Source organism: Chrysemys picta, chromosome 1 (genome assembly GCF_011386835.1).
Source record: "Chrysemys picta bellii isolate R12L10 chromosome 1, ASM1138683v2, whole genome shotgun sequence".
NCBI lineage: Eukaryota > Metazoa > Chordata > Testudines > Emydidae > Chrysemys > Chrysemys picta.
Genome location: NC_088791.1, coordinates 274,590,148 through 274,608,346, shown reverse-complemented (window position 1 = coordinate 274,608,346; position 18,199 = coordinate 274,590,148). Strand labels below are relative to the sequence as shown.

The window sequence follows — 18,199 nt, the reverse complement described above, 5'->3', positions numbered from 1 at the left end:
TCTTATGGGTGCTTGAAAGCCAAAGGCCTTCCAACCCTTCTGCAAAGGTTGGGGCTCTTGGACAGAAGGTCCTGTCCATTTGCTGGATCAGAAAGAAGGTTCTGAGTCTGCCTAAGCAGGCCCTTTTTAAGGAAAAAGCCCTTTCTTTCAAATTTCCTAGTCTCTGGGAACTCAGCTTGAACAAGTATCTGTGAACCTTTACTAGGAGGTACTACCTTCTTGGGTGTCTATAATCTCCCCCTCCAACACACACACACTCTCTCTCTCTCTCTCTCTCTCTCTCTCTCTCTGAGAGCTGCAGTAACCCTCCTCCCAGAGAATAAAACACACTCAAATAATCCCTGGCCCACAGTACTACAATATACAACCACCTCCCCCCAAAGATACTGCATGTGGTTGCAATACTTGTCACAGGGCTCCTTCAATCTCTCGGTGAAGCTGTTCCTCTGTGGATAAATAATGAATAATTGCAGCAGGGGGCCTAGATCCTGGCTCTCCGGTGGCCCAACTGGGTACCCCTACCTCCAGGCTACAAAGTCATTCTGTCTCTTCCTCTGTGGCCCAATGACTTTTCCCCTGTGGATAAATACAGTAATTAAGTAAAGTATTTATCTACAGGGGAAAGTCATTGGAGCAGAGAGAGGGGTGGTTAGGGCACCCACAGGGGACATGGGCAACCCAGGGTCCATTCCCCCTTATCCAATCACTCTTTCATTATTTATCCAAAACAGTTTTAACATGAGATTGAGGGAGATCCACATCAGAATAGCTCAGTGATTAGAGCACTCTCCTGTGAGTTAGGAGACTCCTGTTCAAATACTTTCTTCCTGTCAGGCACAGGGGGAAATCGAATCTTTGTCTCCCATATCCCAGGCAAGTGTTTTAACCACTGGGTTAAAAGGTATAAGGTGGGCACTGCCCTCTCCTCCAGCTAGATTGTGAAAGGTGCTGATCTGGTAGGTGGCCTCAGCACACCTGGCTTGGCCCCGCCCATGAGATAGGCATCTGCCAATCTTCCCCAATTAGTGGATTGCTCTAGGGCTTAGGCTAGAGATAGGGGTCCAAATACCTAGAGTTAGTTAGTGTGCATGCTCAGAGACTGAAACTTAGGTGTCAAGGGAACTTTCACCAAAAAACTTGGGTGCTGGAGGAATTTAGGCACTGACAGGGTTTGACAGCAGTTTTGTGGATTGCAGCAGAGCCTAAACATGAGACTGAGGCACTTAAGTACCTTTGTGGATTGGGGCCATGGAACCCAATCGGGTCAAGTTTTTAGTGCCCTCAACACCTACTGAAGTTAACATCTCTTGAAGGATTGTGCCTAGAAGAAATGCTGACTTCTGCCCCCACAACTTAGATGAAAACAGATGGTTTTGAGTTTTTATAATCCACTTAGTTGAGTAAGTCTTGCCCTTGCAATTTGTGTGTGCAAACATCTATAACTGAATTAATTCCTCCTAACTGAATCCTTCACTATTTCATTTAAAAACAGCAAAGATAGTGTAACTTGACTGTAAAATAAAGATGATTTTCAACAAAATAAATTGTGTTAAATTGCAAACACATCATCGACGCATGAAGCTAGTTTGTCTAGCTCAGGGGTTCTCAAACTTCATTGCATGCCACCCCCTTCCGACAACAATTACTATATGACCCCAGGAGGAGGGACCGAGACCTGAGCTTGCCCAGGCCCACCATCCCAGGCAGGGGGCCCGAAGCCCATCTCCCTGGGTGGGGGAGCCAAAGTTGAAGCTCAACGGCTTCAGCCCCAAGTAGGGGGGCTGTAATCTGAGCCCCGCCACCCAGGGCTGAAGCCCTCTGGCTTTGGTCCTAGCACTGGGAGGCTCGGCTCGGGCTTCGGTCCTGGGCCCCAGCAAGTCTAATGCCAGCCTTGGTGATCCTATTAAAATGGGGTCGTGACCCCACTTTGGAGTCCTGACCCACAGTTTGAGAACCGCTGGTCTAACTGGTGTAACAAATATTAGCGTTAGGCTTGTTTAAAGAGTCACAGGAACACAAATCCCAGATTATTTCCCTGTTTTTGCTATACTGATTTAATTCTTCTGCCTGATTTAAATCTGTCTGTCACACTTTCAACCTAGATGAGTAATTCACTCATCTTTTCTGCTGTCACATTTTATTATACTTGGGTATTACAAAAACCCATTTAGGCAAGGAGGATTCCTACCCAAGTCTCTGAGCACATTTAGACTCACAATAAAACTCAAGAGATGCTGTCTATATTTCAAATAAAGGAAGAAAAAGTGATAAAAAGTTCTAGAGATGGTGTGATGTAGGATTTAAAAATCAGACTGAAGCTCACTAACTGCATTATTTTATTAATATAGTTAAGTACAGGTAAATGTTTTATATTTACTGGTAGTCATTTCACTGCAGGGGATAGCAGACGTCAGAGTTCCCTCAGCTGAGTTTCAGGACTTCTGCCACCATTGTTCCTACTCCATCAAAGATTTCATGCAAAGGAGCTTTGCACATGAAAGCACAAGTAGTGACTATTTTGTTGGTGGCATCCACGTGGGATTCAGTTACATCTTTACAAATGTGCTTGCATCCAAGTTCTACTATAGCAGATGCTGTTTCAGCATCAGGAAACCTGTTAACATTAAACAGAAAAACATTGCAGCCATATGATTTTGGCAACCCACTTCAGTGAGAGAGTTACGGAAATAGTCAAACCATTTCTAGCAGTGATGACAAAGGCTATGATTTAGTTACAGAGATTGTGGAAGTCATGGAATCTGTGACTTCCAGTGACCTCAATGACTTCAGCCTGCAGCGGTTGGGAGCTGCAGGGTGCCCCAATGCCGGGGGGTGGGGAGGGTAGGAGGGGCAGGGAGCTGCAGCGTACCTCTTCTGCCTGGCGGCCCCCACAGCTCCAAGCCACTGCAGGAGGTGGGAGGGTACCGCAGCTCCTGCCGCCGCAGGAACCCAGAGCTGCAGGCAGCAGGGGAACCCCTAGAGCTGCAGGCAGTAGGGGTACCCCGCAGCTCCCAGTCATGGGCGGTGGAGGACCCTGGAACTCCGACACTCAACCCATGGTGAGGGCCCCCGGAGCTCCTAGCCACCACACAGCTGCCCCGGTGCAGTGTGGGGACCTGCAGATCCCCATTTCTTCAGAGCTATTTTTAGTAAAAGTCATGGACAGGTCACTGCTTCTGTGAATTTTTCTTTATTGCCCGTGACCTGTCCATGACTTTTACTAAAAATATCCATGACAAAAATCTTAGCCTTAGTGATGACATGAAGGGATCTTGGAGAGCCAGATTTGAGATTTACAGAGACTTCAGCAAAGAACAGTACTCCTTCTCCACACCCTATTTACCACTGATCTGATATATTGCCAGATCAAGATGTTTTGCAATCTACAGTACAGATCCATGATCTGAATAACTGCAAGACTCTAACAACAATCTTTTGATGAATTTATGAGGAGATGGCAATCATAACAACGTTTGGCACTCAGAAGTATGTTCTCCTGAGCGGCCTGGAGGAAAGGTTAGGCTCCCAGCAACTGTAGATCCTCTTCCAGGCTCTTCTAGTCTAGACCTTCTACCACATCTGCAGGGAACTGATTTTGTTCTAAGGAGAGGGACGAAACAGCTGGTTTGCCCATCATCACTCTTGGCTGGCTCTATAGAATTCCATTCAGATATCCTATCCGAGTTAAGATTACCTGAAGAAGCATTAACTCCTGCTAGGTTTCCTTCTCAGCTACTACCTGCCCATGCTCAGGCCTTCAAAACCGTCCAACCAGAAACAGCAATTAAAACAATGACAGCAAGGAGAATGGCAAAGGCATGATATGGGCCTAAGATTCTGTTAAAATTATTTAGTGTTATCATTTGGATGTCTGCCAGCAGCCAAGTTTAACATCCTGAAACACAGAACTGCCATACCGAATCAGACCAATCCAGCAGTGGCCCAGTAGCAGATGTTTTAGAGAAGACACAAGAACAATACAAACTGTACAATTCTGGAATACCATGCCAAGAGGGGAAGTTGCTGTCTTACCATAGGCACCTAGTAACCGGATTGTGCTCTGAAGCATATATCCCTTAGACAGAATTAAAAAAACAGTGTAACGCAACTATGGATGTTGTTAGCAGACAAGTACCGGGCCAGTGTATTTCTTGATTAGGGGGAAGTTACTATTCCCCCTCAAGTGTAGGACAAGCCAACCAGCCTCACACATTCAGCCCTCTTGCTCTAAAAGTGAATTTCCTACCGCTATTATGAAATGGACAGCGTAAAATAAGAAAGGATGTGACTAGTGCATTCTCTGGGAATGCTGACATCATAGGCCTGTGATTTTTTGTGCACATAAAATAAAATGTCTGTAACCCTTTCTTACCTTCCATCTACATTTTTATCATGGCCAACTGTGACTTCACAACCTGGGAAGACTTTAGCTGCCAGCACTGGGGATATACAGCACAAACCAATGGGCTTCTTAGCACTATGGAAAGCCTGAAGAGTGGACTTCACAAGCTCATTGATGCTACAGTTCTTTCCATCCACTGCCCAGGAACACAGATTCTTTGCTACACCAAATCCACCTTGGGGGGGGGAGGGGGGGGAAAAGGCATACCTTCACATCTAAGGAAGTCTGAAGAGCAATTAGCTAGCTGCTACAGCACCAGAAGGACATTGCACCACCACCCCCCTTTTTTTTAAGCCAAAGCAGAGTTTTTAATCATAGCCTTATCTACATTTTTTGAAGTTAGTGGGCTGTAACCATTCAGCATGCAAAATGTGATGGATTTACAACATTAACAATTGAAATCCTTGAGTGTATAGACAGCAGGTGTGCAAGCACTCCCACATGTCCCAGCAAGGAGGCTCAACCCTCTTCAGGAGGTGAGAAAACAATTTAATCTTCAGACCCACCCAACAGAGGCCTCTCCCCACTAGGTTTTACCACTTGATCTGCACCTACCAACACATAAGAAGGAACTAAAAAACAAGAATGATGATGCATTAAACCAAGAATTGGACAATACTTGTGTAGTTCATGAGTATAGGGGGAAATCAAGCCTCCATTCAGCTTATAAATATGATTAAGCATTCTTCTTGTGGGCTAGGCTACTTTATGAGGCAGGAATCCTTTGTCCCAATCCCTGCTGGTTTTCTTTGGTACAAGAAGCATGAGTCTTCTAGACATTCCAGATGAAGAAAATGGAGATTGATGAAGCCAATATATTTTATCCCCCAGAGTAATTTCTTTTGGAAGTTTTAGTTCAGGATATAAACAATTATAAAAAAATGTTTTTCTTTGAACTCTTTCTGGCCTTTATAGTTTTTATTGAGATAACCCAGTATGTCTCATTTTTTTTAAAGACACTGCAGTACTAAGTATCAGGGGGTAGCCGTGTTAGTCTGTATCTACAAAAACAACAAGGAGTCTTGTTACTGCAGTACTAGGAGCTTTGGGCTGTATCTCTTGTGAATTATAAAGCAATTTGCTATTATTAAAAAAAAAAAAAAAAAGACTGCATCTTTGGAGATACGCTATAATAAGCAACCCTGTGTCTGCACTTAATCCTCATTTCTTGGTAGAAATAGATTAAATTTTACTGCATTTTCATTTGCTGGATTTACACTAGTTTAAATTATCGAAGTAATAAAAAGTTATTACCAAGTGTAATTATCCAGTAATATTTGATTCGTTGTGGAATGCACACAGCCATTGGCATTCCTATCATAAATGATGATAGTGCTGCAAGAACTATTTTAAGGGACAATATTTTAATTTCTTGCTTTCAGCCTATTCCCATTATTCAAAACAGTGAGTATTATCTTGGAAGTTCCAAAGAAATATTTTAATCTTAAAGTTTACATTGTTTCCCTTTGATGGTCATTCTTCCCAGCCCCCTCCACCAGGTTTCTAATGGAGCAATAACTTCATATGGAATTTGTTAACTTGCCTATGCACCTGCAGCAGTGATGATGTTACCAACTCACCACAGCCCTGGGAAATGGGTTTATTAATACAGTAGAAGCTGTCTTATCTGGCATGTTGGGGGAATGGAGGGTGCCGGTAAGTGAAAAATGCTGGTGAACTAAGAGGGAGGGAGTTTGGGTGCGGGAGGGAGTGCGGGGCTGAGGTGCAAGCTCTGGGAGGGGGTTCAGGGCAGCAGGTTGGGGCGCAGGATCCGTGGTGCACTCACCTACACAGAGGCGTGGCAGGCGGCTCTGTGCGCTGCCTCTGCCCGCAGGCGCTGCCCCCGGGGCTCCCATTGGCCATGGTTCCCAGACAATGGGAGCTGCGGAGCTAGCACTCGAGGCAGGGCGGGGGCGTGTGGAGCTGCCTGCCGCGCCTCCAGCTAGGAGCAGCCGGGACAGGTTGCTGCTTGCGGGGAGTGACCCAGAGGTGAGTGCTCCCCAGATCCAGCACCCCCTCCCACGCCCCAACCCGCTGCCCTGAGCCCCCTCCCAGAGCTTGCGCCCCAGCTCTGCACTCCCTCCTGCACCCAAACTCCCTCCCTCTTAGTTCACCAGCATTTTTCATTTACCGGCACCCCCCCATTTCCCCAACATGCCAGAGCCCGCACTCCACACCCCCTCCCACACCCCAACCCTCTGCTGGCCCAGTGCCAAGTGGACTATAAACTGGAATTTCCATAAAGATCAGAAATGCCGGTTTATAGAGCTTTCTGCTTGGTGAAGTGCCAGATAAAACAGCTTTTACTGTACTGTATTATACTTGTGCTCCCTCTACTGGCTCTACTGCAGAAAACGCTATCATGATTTAAAAACAAATACTGCTAATGGCCAATTGAGGTGCTAGTACTTTAAATTTTGTAGAAGTGTTTCTGGAAAGTGATCTTGAGCAAGTCACATAATGTTTGTGTGGTTTGATTTCCCCACCTGTAAAATGGAAATAATAATTACCCGCATTTGTAAAGCATCTTAAGATCAGTGAATGAAAGAAGTTATACAGTGCTAAGTGTTGCTTTGTCAGCAGCAAAGTGGAGCTATAATTTCAACAAAATGTCAGACAGGGAATGTCATCCAGCTCGCAATCACAGACACTCTGGCAACCATTTTAGTCACTAAAGTACAGCAAGTGTTGCATAATGGCAAGTTCTATCATTGCTCTGCTCTTCCTCTGTTCTTGTTCGTAGGTAGGGAATTGGGAGTTTACAAGACTTTTAGGGAGAAGGAAGGAACAATGTGACGTGTATGCTAACATTAAACCCAGCATCCTGACACCTATACATTGGGATAACAGTACTTGCCTAACAATGAGGACTATATGGAGTAACTTTTATTTAAAAGTATTTTGAGATCCTCTACAAAATTCACGTTTATAAGAAAGATTCTCAAGTTGGACAGGTCTAAAGTGTCCTTTATTTAAAGGGATTTATAAAAAATTAGCTACAGAAAGTTAAAATAGTTATTTGTAATTACAGTTTATGGGGATGGGGCATTTTCTGTTTATTTTTAAAACAAAACTCACCTGGAAAAATGACTGCATCAAATTCACCAACTTTCAGTTCAGCCAGATCTTCAATGTTGCCTCTTGCTAGCCTGGCACTTTCAACTAACACATTTCTCTTCTCTTCTGTTGGACTTCCTCTGAAATGATCCACTACATGCATCTGCTCTATGTTAGGTGCAAATATCCTTACCTAAAATACAGATACAGAACAAAATAGGCTGAATATAGAAACAAATTAAGACTAGGAAAACATATTGTAGCTGCAAAGCTACAGGGATCATATCAATCAACAACTTCACTAACAAACTAGAGACACTTACCCAAGAATAAGAACAGGAGTACTTGTGGCACCTTAGAGACTAGCAAATTTATTAGAGCATAAGCTTTCGTGGATGCATCCAAAGAAGTGGGCTGTAGTCCACGAAAGCTTATGCTCTAATAAATTTGCTAGTCTCTAAGGTGCCACAAGTACTCCTGTTCTTCTTTTTGCGGATACAGACTAACACGGCTGCTACTCTGTTACCCAAGAATGTTGGATTGGGAGAGAGATGTGTCTGAGAATCAGACCACAAAAGCCAGCATGCTAGGTGGGGAAACACCTAAAATAGCCAATGGGTGATGCCGAGGACAGGGGTGTGTCCAAAGCCCCAACCCTTTCACAGAGTAAGGTACTGGGCTTCAGGGAGCTGTCTCTCTCTGTTTGTGATCCACAGTTGGGAATCCTTTCCCAGAGACAGGCAGCTTAGGTGCCTGCCTCACTCCACACCAAATGGCAGGAGGAGGAAGAGAAGGAGAAGTGGTCGTAGTGCCCAATTTATAACTTTTAACCCAGTGGTTAGAACAGTCACCTGTCATTGGACCACAGAGAATGGCTCTATAGCTGAGTGGTTAGGGCACCCACTTCTAAGAGGTGGGGGACCCAGAGTCTAGTCTAGTCTTCGCACGGCTTCCTGCAGCTTCTATTGTCCGGGAATGCCAAACCGCGGCCACTGGGAGCTGCGGGGAGCCGTGCCTGCAGGCAGTCAACATAAACAAAATGTCTCGTGGCCCGCCAGCAGATTACCCCGATGGGCTGTGTGCCGAAGGTTGCCGACCCCTGTATTAGAGAAAATTTAAAAAAAATGTTTCTAGAAAGAGCAATTTTATTGGCTGATATTTTTCTGCTTTTCTCTGTCTGAAAATGTGCTTTCTACCTCACAGTCATAGCTCACTGCCACAGGAATTGCATTTTCATCCAGCAACCTATCTTTTTGTTGAAAGATTAAAGAGGAAGAACAAAATGGTTTTAAAAGAACACATTTCTTCAACAAGCCTTTAGAAGTCAACAAGAAAAACCATGAAGCCTCAAAAAAGTGGCATATTTTTACATAACTGCTATTTACACCTTTCATCGATTGCATTTATTGCATTTTGTACAACCGTGACAAATATCTAATTTTTAGTCCATTAATTGGTCTCAAATCTGTACCCAGGCCCCTGATTGTGATGGACTCCCAGTGCTGTTGCCTAGGCCAGGCACTTCGTTATCTGTTATGCACAACTGAGATGGGGCCATTCTCTGCTGTCTGAATACAGCAGTGGGGCCCAGGCACAAAATTTGGATCAGGTTCAAATGGCTCCCAATAAATCTGACTTAGCCCAAGATAAAGGCTAGCAGCAAAAATTGGATCCAAAGTTGGGGGGAAACAGGTATTTGGATCAGAGTTTTTAAACGCAGGCCCACCTCTACTTTTCACTCTCTTTCTGTCCCTGGGCTGGGAAGGGGGCCATGAGAGGAGGTGGCAGGCAGGCAGGGGGACTTTCACTGCAGTCCCCTGGCTCACCACAGCTGAGCGTCTGCAGCGTGCAGGGAAGGGTCCCTGTGCCAAAGGCCCCAGCCAGAAGTTACTTTGGACTGAGACACGAAGGGTCCCACCCGCGCTGCAGCAGCAGCAACTACCCCGGGGCTCCCGTGGGGATCAGGCCCCGCCAAGGGGCGGAGGCCGTTCCGGCGTAGCGGCCTGCAGCCCGGCCTCCCCCGCTGCGGGGCTGCTCCAGAGCCGGGGACCTGCCCCGTGCAGCGCGGCTCCGCTCTCACCTGCGCTCCGCCCCTGCTGAGGTGAACCAGGGCGGCCGAGGCCTCGTGCACCTCGCTGCCATCAAACACCCCGCAGCCGGCCAGCACCAGGGCCACCCGCTTCCCCATGCCTCGCTCGGTCAGGGCTGCCCGGCTGCCTGCTCCGCGCCGCCAGCCACCCGCGCCTGCTGCAGGCCGCTTCGGGAACTGCGGGCGCCGGAAGCTTGGGACAACACGCCCGGCGGTGCAGGCAGCAGGTCCCTGTACGCCGCCGTGTACACACGCTGCTGCCCGGTGGCCCTTGTGTTAAGCACTGCAGGGGACGGGCAGGGAGCGGGGATTTGTTGATTTGGAGTCAAGTCAATAGGAAAGGACCAACCATAATGTCCGTAAAGGGACTATGCCTGTAAAGTGCTTCACCCGCTTCTGATTGTAATCACATTATCGTTTGTATTCCTGAAGCAGGTAGCAACGCCAAAGAGCAGGGCTCCATCGTGCCAGGTGCTGCGCAGAAAAGTAGCAAAGAAGCTGGTCCCCTACCCTAGAGAACTTATCATCTACATGTCATGCAGTGCTCGACAGGTGGCCTTTAACAGTGTTATGGGCACTGTACGGTCTCTATCTCATGTTACACAAACTGGTTCCCTGAGACAAATTATGAGTATCCAGTTGCAGTTGATGCTCAGTAAATATGCATAAGCCAGTTTTTCAAAGGGCTTCCAGTTTTCATGCACACACAATCCATGTTCATATTATGACCCTGATCCTGCAGAGATTTATGCTCATACTGATTTCAATGGGACTACACAGTGCTTATTAAGCATGTACAGGAAACTTTACAGGATTAAGGCCTATATGTGCAAAACTGGGTCTTTCCAGTTATAAATCAGGTACCTGACTGCCTGATCTGCTACGGGACAAATGGTTTTGCATGTGAAAGAGTGAGTTTTGTAAATGAGAAATCCTTTAGAAAGCTGCCCATAAAGTTCTTTTCCTGGTTACAAAATTAGAATTAAGGCAGGATGCAACCTGGTTTATAGTATTTAACCCTGAGCTAGGGTTACCATATAGCAGTCCTGGAAAAAGAGGACACTCCAAGGGCCCTCGGCCCTGTCCCAACTCCGCCCCTTCCCCAAAGTCCCCGCCACAACTCCGCCTCCTCCCCTGAATGCTGCTCCCCCCTGCTTCTCCCCCCCCCTGCTTCCCGCAAATCAAATGTTCGCGGTAAGCCTGAAACAGGCAGGCAGGCATCAGGTAAACTGGGGCAGCGGCTTGAGGAGGCGCGGCCCAGTCCGGCCCCCTGGCCAAGCGGCTCCCTCCGGCCAAGAGGCTCTGGCCCCGGCGGTTCCGGCCTGGCTTGGATCGGGCCCTGGCTGGGGCGCTGGCCCCGGCTGAGCACCCCTGGTCCCGGCCCTAGCGACTCCAGCTCGGCTCGGGTCCTGGGGCACGGCTCTGGCCCCGGGTGAGTGGCTCCGGCCCAGCTCCGGCCCAGCCCCGGCCCTGGCCGAGCGGTGCCGGCTGGTGGCCAAGCACCCCCAGCGCTGGTCGCTCCGGCCCGGCCCAGTTCGGGTCCTGGTTCCGGCTGAGCGGCTCCGGCCCGGCCACCGGCCAAGCACCCCCAGCCCCACCAGCCCTGGATGCAACCTGGTTTATAGTCTTTAACCCTGAGCTAGGCTGCCCAGCGGCCCTTGTGTTAAGCGCTGCAGGGGCCCCAATCCGAGCCTCAGGGGCTGCGGGGACGGGCAGGGAGCGGGGAGTCGGCGGCCGAGCACCCCCAGCCCCGGTCCCAGCAGCTCCGGCCGGGCTCGGCTCGGGCCCCGGTTCTGGCCGAGCGGCTCTGGCCCGGCCCCGGCCGGCGGCCAAGCACCCCCAGCCCCGGTCCCAGCGGCTCCGGCCCAGCTCGGGCCCCGGTTCCGGCTGTTGCGCTGGGGAGAGCGGTGGGAGCCGGGAAAGTTGGAGCCCGGGGAGGAGGCGGTCCCCTTACCATGCCTCCCTATTTTCCCGGACATTTTCCTGCTTTTTGGAAATTCCTCCCGGACGGGGATTTGAGGACCAAAAAGCCAGACATGTCCGGGAAAATCTGGACGTATGGTAACCCTATCCTGAGCCCCCATAGTGCTGGTGTCCGACGTGATGTCACTTTTCATTAAGATGATGCTGGCAGATTTAAATATTATACCTTTAATTACAGACTTTGTAGACAAATTAAATTTCCATTCTACACGTGGCAACAAATAATTCTTACCATATGATTTTTCCACCTGCTGTGATGGAGTGAAAATAGAGAATGAATCCAGCTTTTTGTAAGAAAAAAAGAAATTATGCTCTCTTTTCCATTGCATTTATGTTCACACTTATAGAATAATTCTATCAGTATGATAAACTATTACCTGAATCAACTTAAATGTATGACTGGAAGGAGGTAATTAAACTCATAAAAGGATTGATCAGTATTGTCAACTAATGGGTTCTTTTTGTAGCCTATAGGAAATTTGCCTATAAATTAAATCATCTCTTTCTTTGGCAGACGTACTTTTCATGGTAAATCAACACACTTGCCCAAACCATTCCAATCCTCCTGACCATGTTCTTATAATATTGAATACAACTATGTATATAATAATGTGCATGATCCATGCACTGTAAATAGATCTCATTTTTTTACTTTTCTTTCTTTGTTTGGCTTATCACAATATACACAAAACGCTAAAGGATTTGTATTTTGATTAGCACGAGCAGTTTACATTACTACAATATGTACATGTAATATGTACATACTCAGGTGCTTTTCAGTGTGGCTCCACTATCAAAAACATAGATTCCTAATTTCAGTTCAGTTTGAGTTAATATAAAATGTCACTGGCAACTAGGACTGAATAGCTCCGGAATACCTGTTCCTTTGGTTCTATATGAGAAACACTTCCATCTTTATTTATTCTGCATTCCTTGTCCAACCTTCTCAATACAGTGGGGTGGTAGCACCACTAGAGTTAAGGCTGAGAACTTTTAACAATTTTTAGCCAGTTTTCCTAGGTGCTGTAAAATCCATATTATTATTTGGATTGTCTTGAAAATTGTGGTGCATCTTGAGGTCTGGGGTAGGGCTAGTGGCCCAAATTAGAGGGTATTTCTGAGATACAGCTCCAAGGTAAAACAAATTTAAGCCTCTCAAAACCAGGAATTACACAACAACTCCATGCCATAACCTTAACCCTGCCCTGCTGGAGCAATGCCCCAACCTGCCCCTGTCAGACATCCTTCTAGATATGAAGCACTGTGCAGACATAACACATAGGAGAAACTGTCAGACTGTGCCCTCACTAAGGCAAAAGTTGTCTGTAGAGTGGGCTTTGCAAACCCCAGCTGGATATGCCTGGCCTAATGTTGACGACTTCACCTACTCTTCACAAATCACCCAAGAGTCACCAGATGTTATGACTCCTTGACCATTGTCCTAAGGATTCCTTTTGGAACAACACCTGCACTTACACTTCTGCATCATAGTGCACTGTCAGGTGTGCTTCGAGGCTGCTACAATCCCCGTGGCAAGAATAGACTATTTTGCTCCCCTTCTTGCACAACCAACATAACTCAGCACAGAAACAAGAGGTTCATGACCCCTTTGGCTGCAGATGCACTTCTCATATCACTGTGGCAGGTAACCTGCTCCAGGTAATCCCTTTACCAGTCAATGCAGCTGTCCCTAATACAGTGAAGGGCCATTGGAATGCATGCAGAAGAATGAGAGAATACAATTCTGTAGGACACACCATACCACATAAAACAGCACATTTACTTAGTCATTCTTCACATCTGCTTATTATAGGAGATCCCTACCTGAAATACACCGGTACTTACAGTATACATCATTTAAGAACAGATTCTCAAAGGTAATTAGGCCTCTAAAGATGCAGATAGGTGTCTAGTGGAATTGTCAAAAACACTTAAGAAGGTTAAGCACTAACCCACTTAGGTGCTTTTGAAAATCCCAGTAGGTGTATATCTGCTTCTTTAGGCTACCTTTGAAAATCTGACCCTTCATCTCTTTATGCCTCAATTCTCCTCACCATTAGGATAATAATACTTTCCAACTCCTTGTCCATCTTGTCATATGTATTGTAAGCTTTTTGAGGCAGGGATTGTCTCTTACTATCTTGATACAGTGCCCAATGCAATGCAATCTCAATTGAGGCCTTTAGAAGCTACTATAATATAAATAATAATACAAATAATATATTGTACTCACATTGCACTTTTCCTCCAAGTGTCTCGAAGCATTTACAAACATTAATGCAATACTCTCAACATCCCTCCGGGGCAGATAAATATTGCCACAGACTTCTTGCATGATCCTTGGGCAAGAACATCACTTAATCTCTCTGTGTATCAGTTTATCATCTATATAATGGAGTACTCTTACCTCCCATGGCCTCTCTTGACAGTTTAGATTGTAATCTCTTCACAGCAGGGACTCTCCCTCATTATCTGTATGCAGGGGACCTATCACAAAGAGACCCTGATCTTAGTTGGGCCATCTAGGCACTGCAGTAATACCAATGATAAATAACAAAATATTTTACATGTGGGGAAACTGAAGCAAAGATTGGTTAAGGCTAACATTTTAAAACTTTTCTGCCCAGTTTCACATCTAAATCAGTAGTTGGATACCAGAATGAAAATAGAGCAGTATTTAAAGGAGTTGAGCTACTGTAGTTCCCATTGACTAAAGTGATAGCACCTCTCAAAATCAAGATTTTTTTCAGATGCTGAATCTGGGCTTATATTTCCCATCTTGTCTAGTCTCTTGTACTCCCCAATGGAGTTGTGTGTTTTGTTTAGTTTCTTTCTGTTCATTGGCAGCAATCCTGAAGAGTGTGCTTTAGAACAAGTCTTTTTTTAGACTTTCTGCTACTGGTATATCTTTACAGCTATCCAGCTATGTCCCTGACTACTCTAAATAAATTAGAAAGGGCTTGGTGTTGCATGATTGGGTAAGAGACTTCCCATCCTCTTTTATGTGCTGCTATAATTTATTCTGGATTTATTTGACTGATTTTTCATGTTACTAAAAATATAAGACAGAAACATAGGTTTGACTTTTCCTCACCTAGCCTCCAAAGTTCTCTTTTGTGCACACATGCAACCTTATTTGCATATGCAAATACTGAATTCTGTAGTTCAGTAAAATAGGGTCACCCCAAACTGTATGTACATTTAGAGGCTAGGGACTGAAAACTTAGCACACAGCACAGTGCTAGGATTTTGGATCAGCAGCAACAAGCTGTCAAGACTCTGGCATGAAGAAGTGCAGACACCATAGAAAATGTGAGAGACTGGGAAAATGCAGAATGTGTATTATAGTGAAGAACAGTGAAATTTTGTTTTAGCCTAAAATTGTGTGCCCTGAGCATGCAAACATGGAGCCTTTTTTTAACAACATGCTTTCTATGCTTTCCGTGTTCTCTCATTTCTTTACAAACTATTTATTTAGTTAGGAAGTAATAACAGGTTTTATAAATCATTGCCATGTAACTATCAGAAACAAAACAATAATCATTACAAGAGCGACCTTATTTTTTGTTTCAAGAAACATTATTCTATAATATAATCATCTAATCTATTTAATGGGGTGTTACCATATTACAGAGTGAGCCTCTTTACCCCATGCATGATGTGTTGTTTCTGCTGATTTTATTAAATTAAGTGAAACTATTGACTCTACTCATATCAAATCAGGCATGTCTATCAAAGGTTAATATTTAAAAAAGTTGGACAGTTGTGTTGGGTTTTTTTTTAAGTAAAATGTACCTTTAGTACTGAAAAAATGGTAAACACATATCTAAGCATCTATTTGTCCTCTGTCTATTTTGCTGGGTATGTAACCACTGCAATAGTTTTTCTATAACAACCACCTCACATATGTTTTGGAACCATTCTTCTAGTTTTGGACTATTTATTTCCAATGAGAGCCTGTCACAAGTGCTCTCATTTCTTTTATCTGGTGACTTGAAGTCTCAGTCCTTCATTAAATCATTCACTTGGGAATAGTAATAACAAGCACCAAATGCAAACAGGCACATCTTATTTCCTTTGCTATATTACTTCAGTATTATAAGTGAAAATGTGTTGTAATCTGCATGGTTCTTGGAATCTTAGATCTGCTTTTATATAGCTGTAGAAGCTGTTGTGTATTTTCCCGAAATGAATCCAACTGAGCTTTGAATTAACTCCCATGGAACAATCTCTAAATAGGTCACTGTTTCAGTATAAGATGATGGGAGCAGTCAAACTACTGGATATCAGATTCATCAGCTGTGATCCAGCTACACTCATAACTTTCTGATTGGATGGCATATTGTCTGTTATATGCTGACAGATGTGTACTTGAACATAAGTATCATGCAGAGATGTTTTTGCAAAGGCAGTTTTAATAACATAGCAGCTGTTGCTTCCTTATCAAGAGTCTCTTCTCTGTGACTATTAATGCATTTTTTCCCCCTGCGGCTTTATACAGTCACACCTCATCTAAGGATTCAGTTGCTGCAGAAGTTCTATCTTGCCTCTTTCTTTCTTTTTATTCCTTATAGCCTCTGGCCCTCTGTCATGCAGAAATGGGAAAGGTGCTGGTTTGTATTGATAAGTCACAGAACATCGATTAGAATTTCTTCAACAAAATTTTTAAATTTTATTAAGACACTTCCAGAGACTGAGATCAAAAGAGCAGTCTAACTAGCTCCCAGAAGCTGATCTCTATAGCTGCTCCCAGCTCTTCTGCATTGCTTGTCTGCTGACAGAGGACCTAATTCCACTCCATTTAAGTCAAGGGGAGTTGGATGGGGCCCTCAGTTAGGTTCAGACTAATTAACTAAACTCAGCTGCAGACTCAGAAATAGCCATTAACGTTGTAGTTCTTGGATTAAAATATTGTGTAAAGTACATACATGAAAAGGCAGAGCATGTAACTGTCAACGTTGTCTTGGACCTGACTTCAGTGCATTCTGTGCAACAATCCTGCTGCTGGGTAAGACTTTCAGTAGTCTTGCCATCTTATAGTTGTCTTTTAAGAACACCCTCAGCAGCTGTGTCTACTTAATTTTAATGTTACACTTGGTTATTATTTTGATTTGTAGACAATCCATGCTCACTTACTGTAGGGCAGTATGGCCTAGTAGATAAAGCTTTGGACTGAGACTCAATCAGGAGACTAGTTTTTTTTTTATTTCTAGCTCTGCCAGTGACCCATTGTATGAGCTTGGGCATGTCACTTCACCTCTGTGCCTCAGTTTCCTCATCTGCAAAATGGGGGTGATGATGCCTACACCTTCCTTTGTAAAGCACTTTAAGATCTACAGAGAAAAGTGCGATACAAAAGCTAGGAATTAGTACATTCAATAAAAATACATGCCTTTCTGGACAAAGGAATTAACATTTAATATTACAATACTAAATGCAAGGTAGGAAACAAATCTGAATAAAATAACAGTTTATTTATAGCATCTAGCTACGAAAACAGGAGTTTCACAATAAAACACACACAGATACAAAGATTAAAAACATAAGATTAAAACACTAACAGTAAAATTGGTATCAACCTAAATATATCTGTATAAAACCAGAAATAAAATCAATGTGCCATGATGACGGCCTTCTGAAATCTGAACATTTTACAGAGGCACAGGATCGATCTGGGGACCAGTTACAGGATACAGACCCTTTCACCTCTAATTTGCTGATTTAAATTTAGCCCAAATTAGTAGCCATTCTAAATTGTCACCATCTAATGGCGCTTTGTGGTCTATGTGAAGAGATTTGGTAGTGTCCCTGTGGGTCCTGATGGACAAGGGTCCATTTTACAACACCACTGCAAGCATCACCAATTGGCAGTTTTACTAAAGAAGCCAAGGTCTGAAATGGCCTGGCCACTGAACTCAGGCTCGTGAGGCCTGCAGTTCACCCAGGCATTTCTGCAGACTCTAGAATGGGCAAAACTAGAGTCACTGTGGGCTTGTCTACACTATGCAGCTTTTAGTGACAAGGCTGTGTTGCAGGGGCAGTTGGGGGGAGAGGAGGTACGAGGGGGCCCTGGCTGGGGCAGTTGGGGGGGCATGGGGGTCTGGCTGGTGAAGTGGGATGGAGGAAGCACATGGGGCCCTGGCTGGGGCAGTTGGGGGTGGGGCGCACAGGGGCCTTGGCTGGGACAGTTGGGGATGGGGGAAGTGCACGGGGGCCCTGGCTGGGGCAGTTGGGGATGGGGGAAGCGCACGGAGGCCCTGGCTGGAGCAGTTGGGGGGGCACACTGGGGCCCTGGCTGGGGCAATTGGGAGGGGAGGCGCATGGGGACCCTGGCTGGGGCAGTTGGGGATGGGGGAAGCACATGGGGGCCCTGGCGGGGACAGCTGGGGACGGGGGAAGCGCACGGTGGCCCTGGCTGGAGCAGCTGGGGAGACGGGGTGGGGAGGTGCATGTCTTTTGTTTTTATTTTTTCACCATCAATGCTGGTTCATACAGTGCCCCACCACCGACAAGCACTTATCCCTGATGAGGGCTAGTCTACACTGGCGACGTTAAAGCCAGGGGCGTCGCCGGTGAGGGTCAACAAGCTGTTTGCATGTGATCTGCGCTAGGTGCAGCATCGCCTCGTCTCCGCGGGTGGCTCTTCCCAACTTGCTGGGTCTTACGCG

General features: G+C 45.5%; 1 protein-coding gene across 2 annotated transcripts in view; it reads right to left on the bottom strand.

Annotated features, from left to right (window-relative positions):
• Positions 1-9,836, bottom strand: part of LOC101939976 (glutamine amidotransferase-like class 1 domain-containing protein 3, mitochondrial) — a 44,954-nt gene extending 35,118 nt beyond the window's left edge. The window contains exons 1-4 of one of the 2 annotated variants that reach the window (XM_005283168.4): positions 9,540-9,817; positions 7,481-7,652; positions 4,373-4,577; positions 2,320-2,614 (exon numbers count right to left, since the gene is read on the bottom strand). In XM_005283168.4, coding sequence (XP_005283225.2) covers positions 2,422-2,614; positions 4,373-4,577; positions 7,481-7,652; positions 9,540-9,647 — 678 coding nt within the window. In that variant the 5' untranslated portion in view covers positions 9,648-9,817 and the 3' untranslated portion in view covers positions 2,320-2,421. Of the gene's footprint in view, positions 1-2,319; positions 2,615-4,372; positions 4,578-7,480; positions 7,653-9,539 lie in introns of those variants that run through there. The other variant, XM_065593317.1, reaches the window with a different exon arrangement.
• Between the last annotated feature and the right edge of the window lie 8,363 nt (positions 9,837-18,199).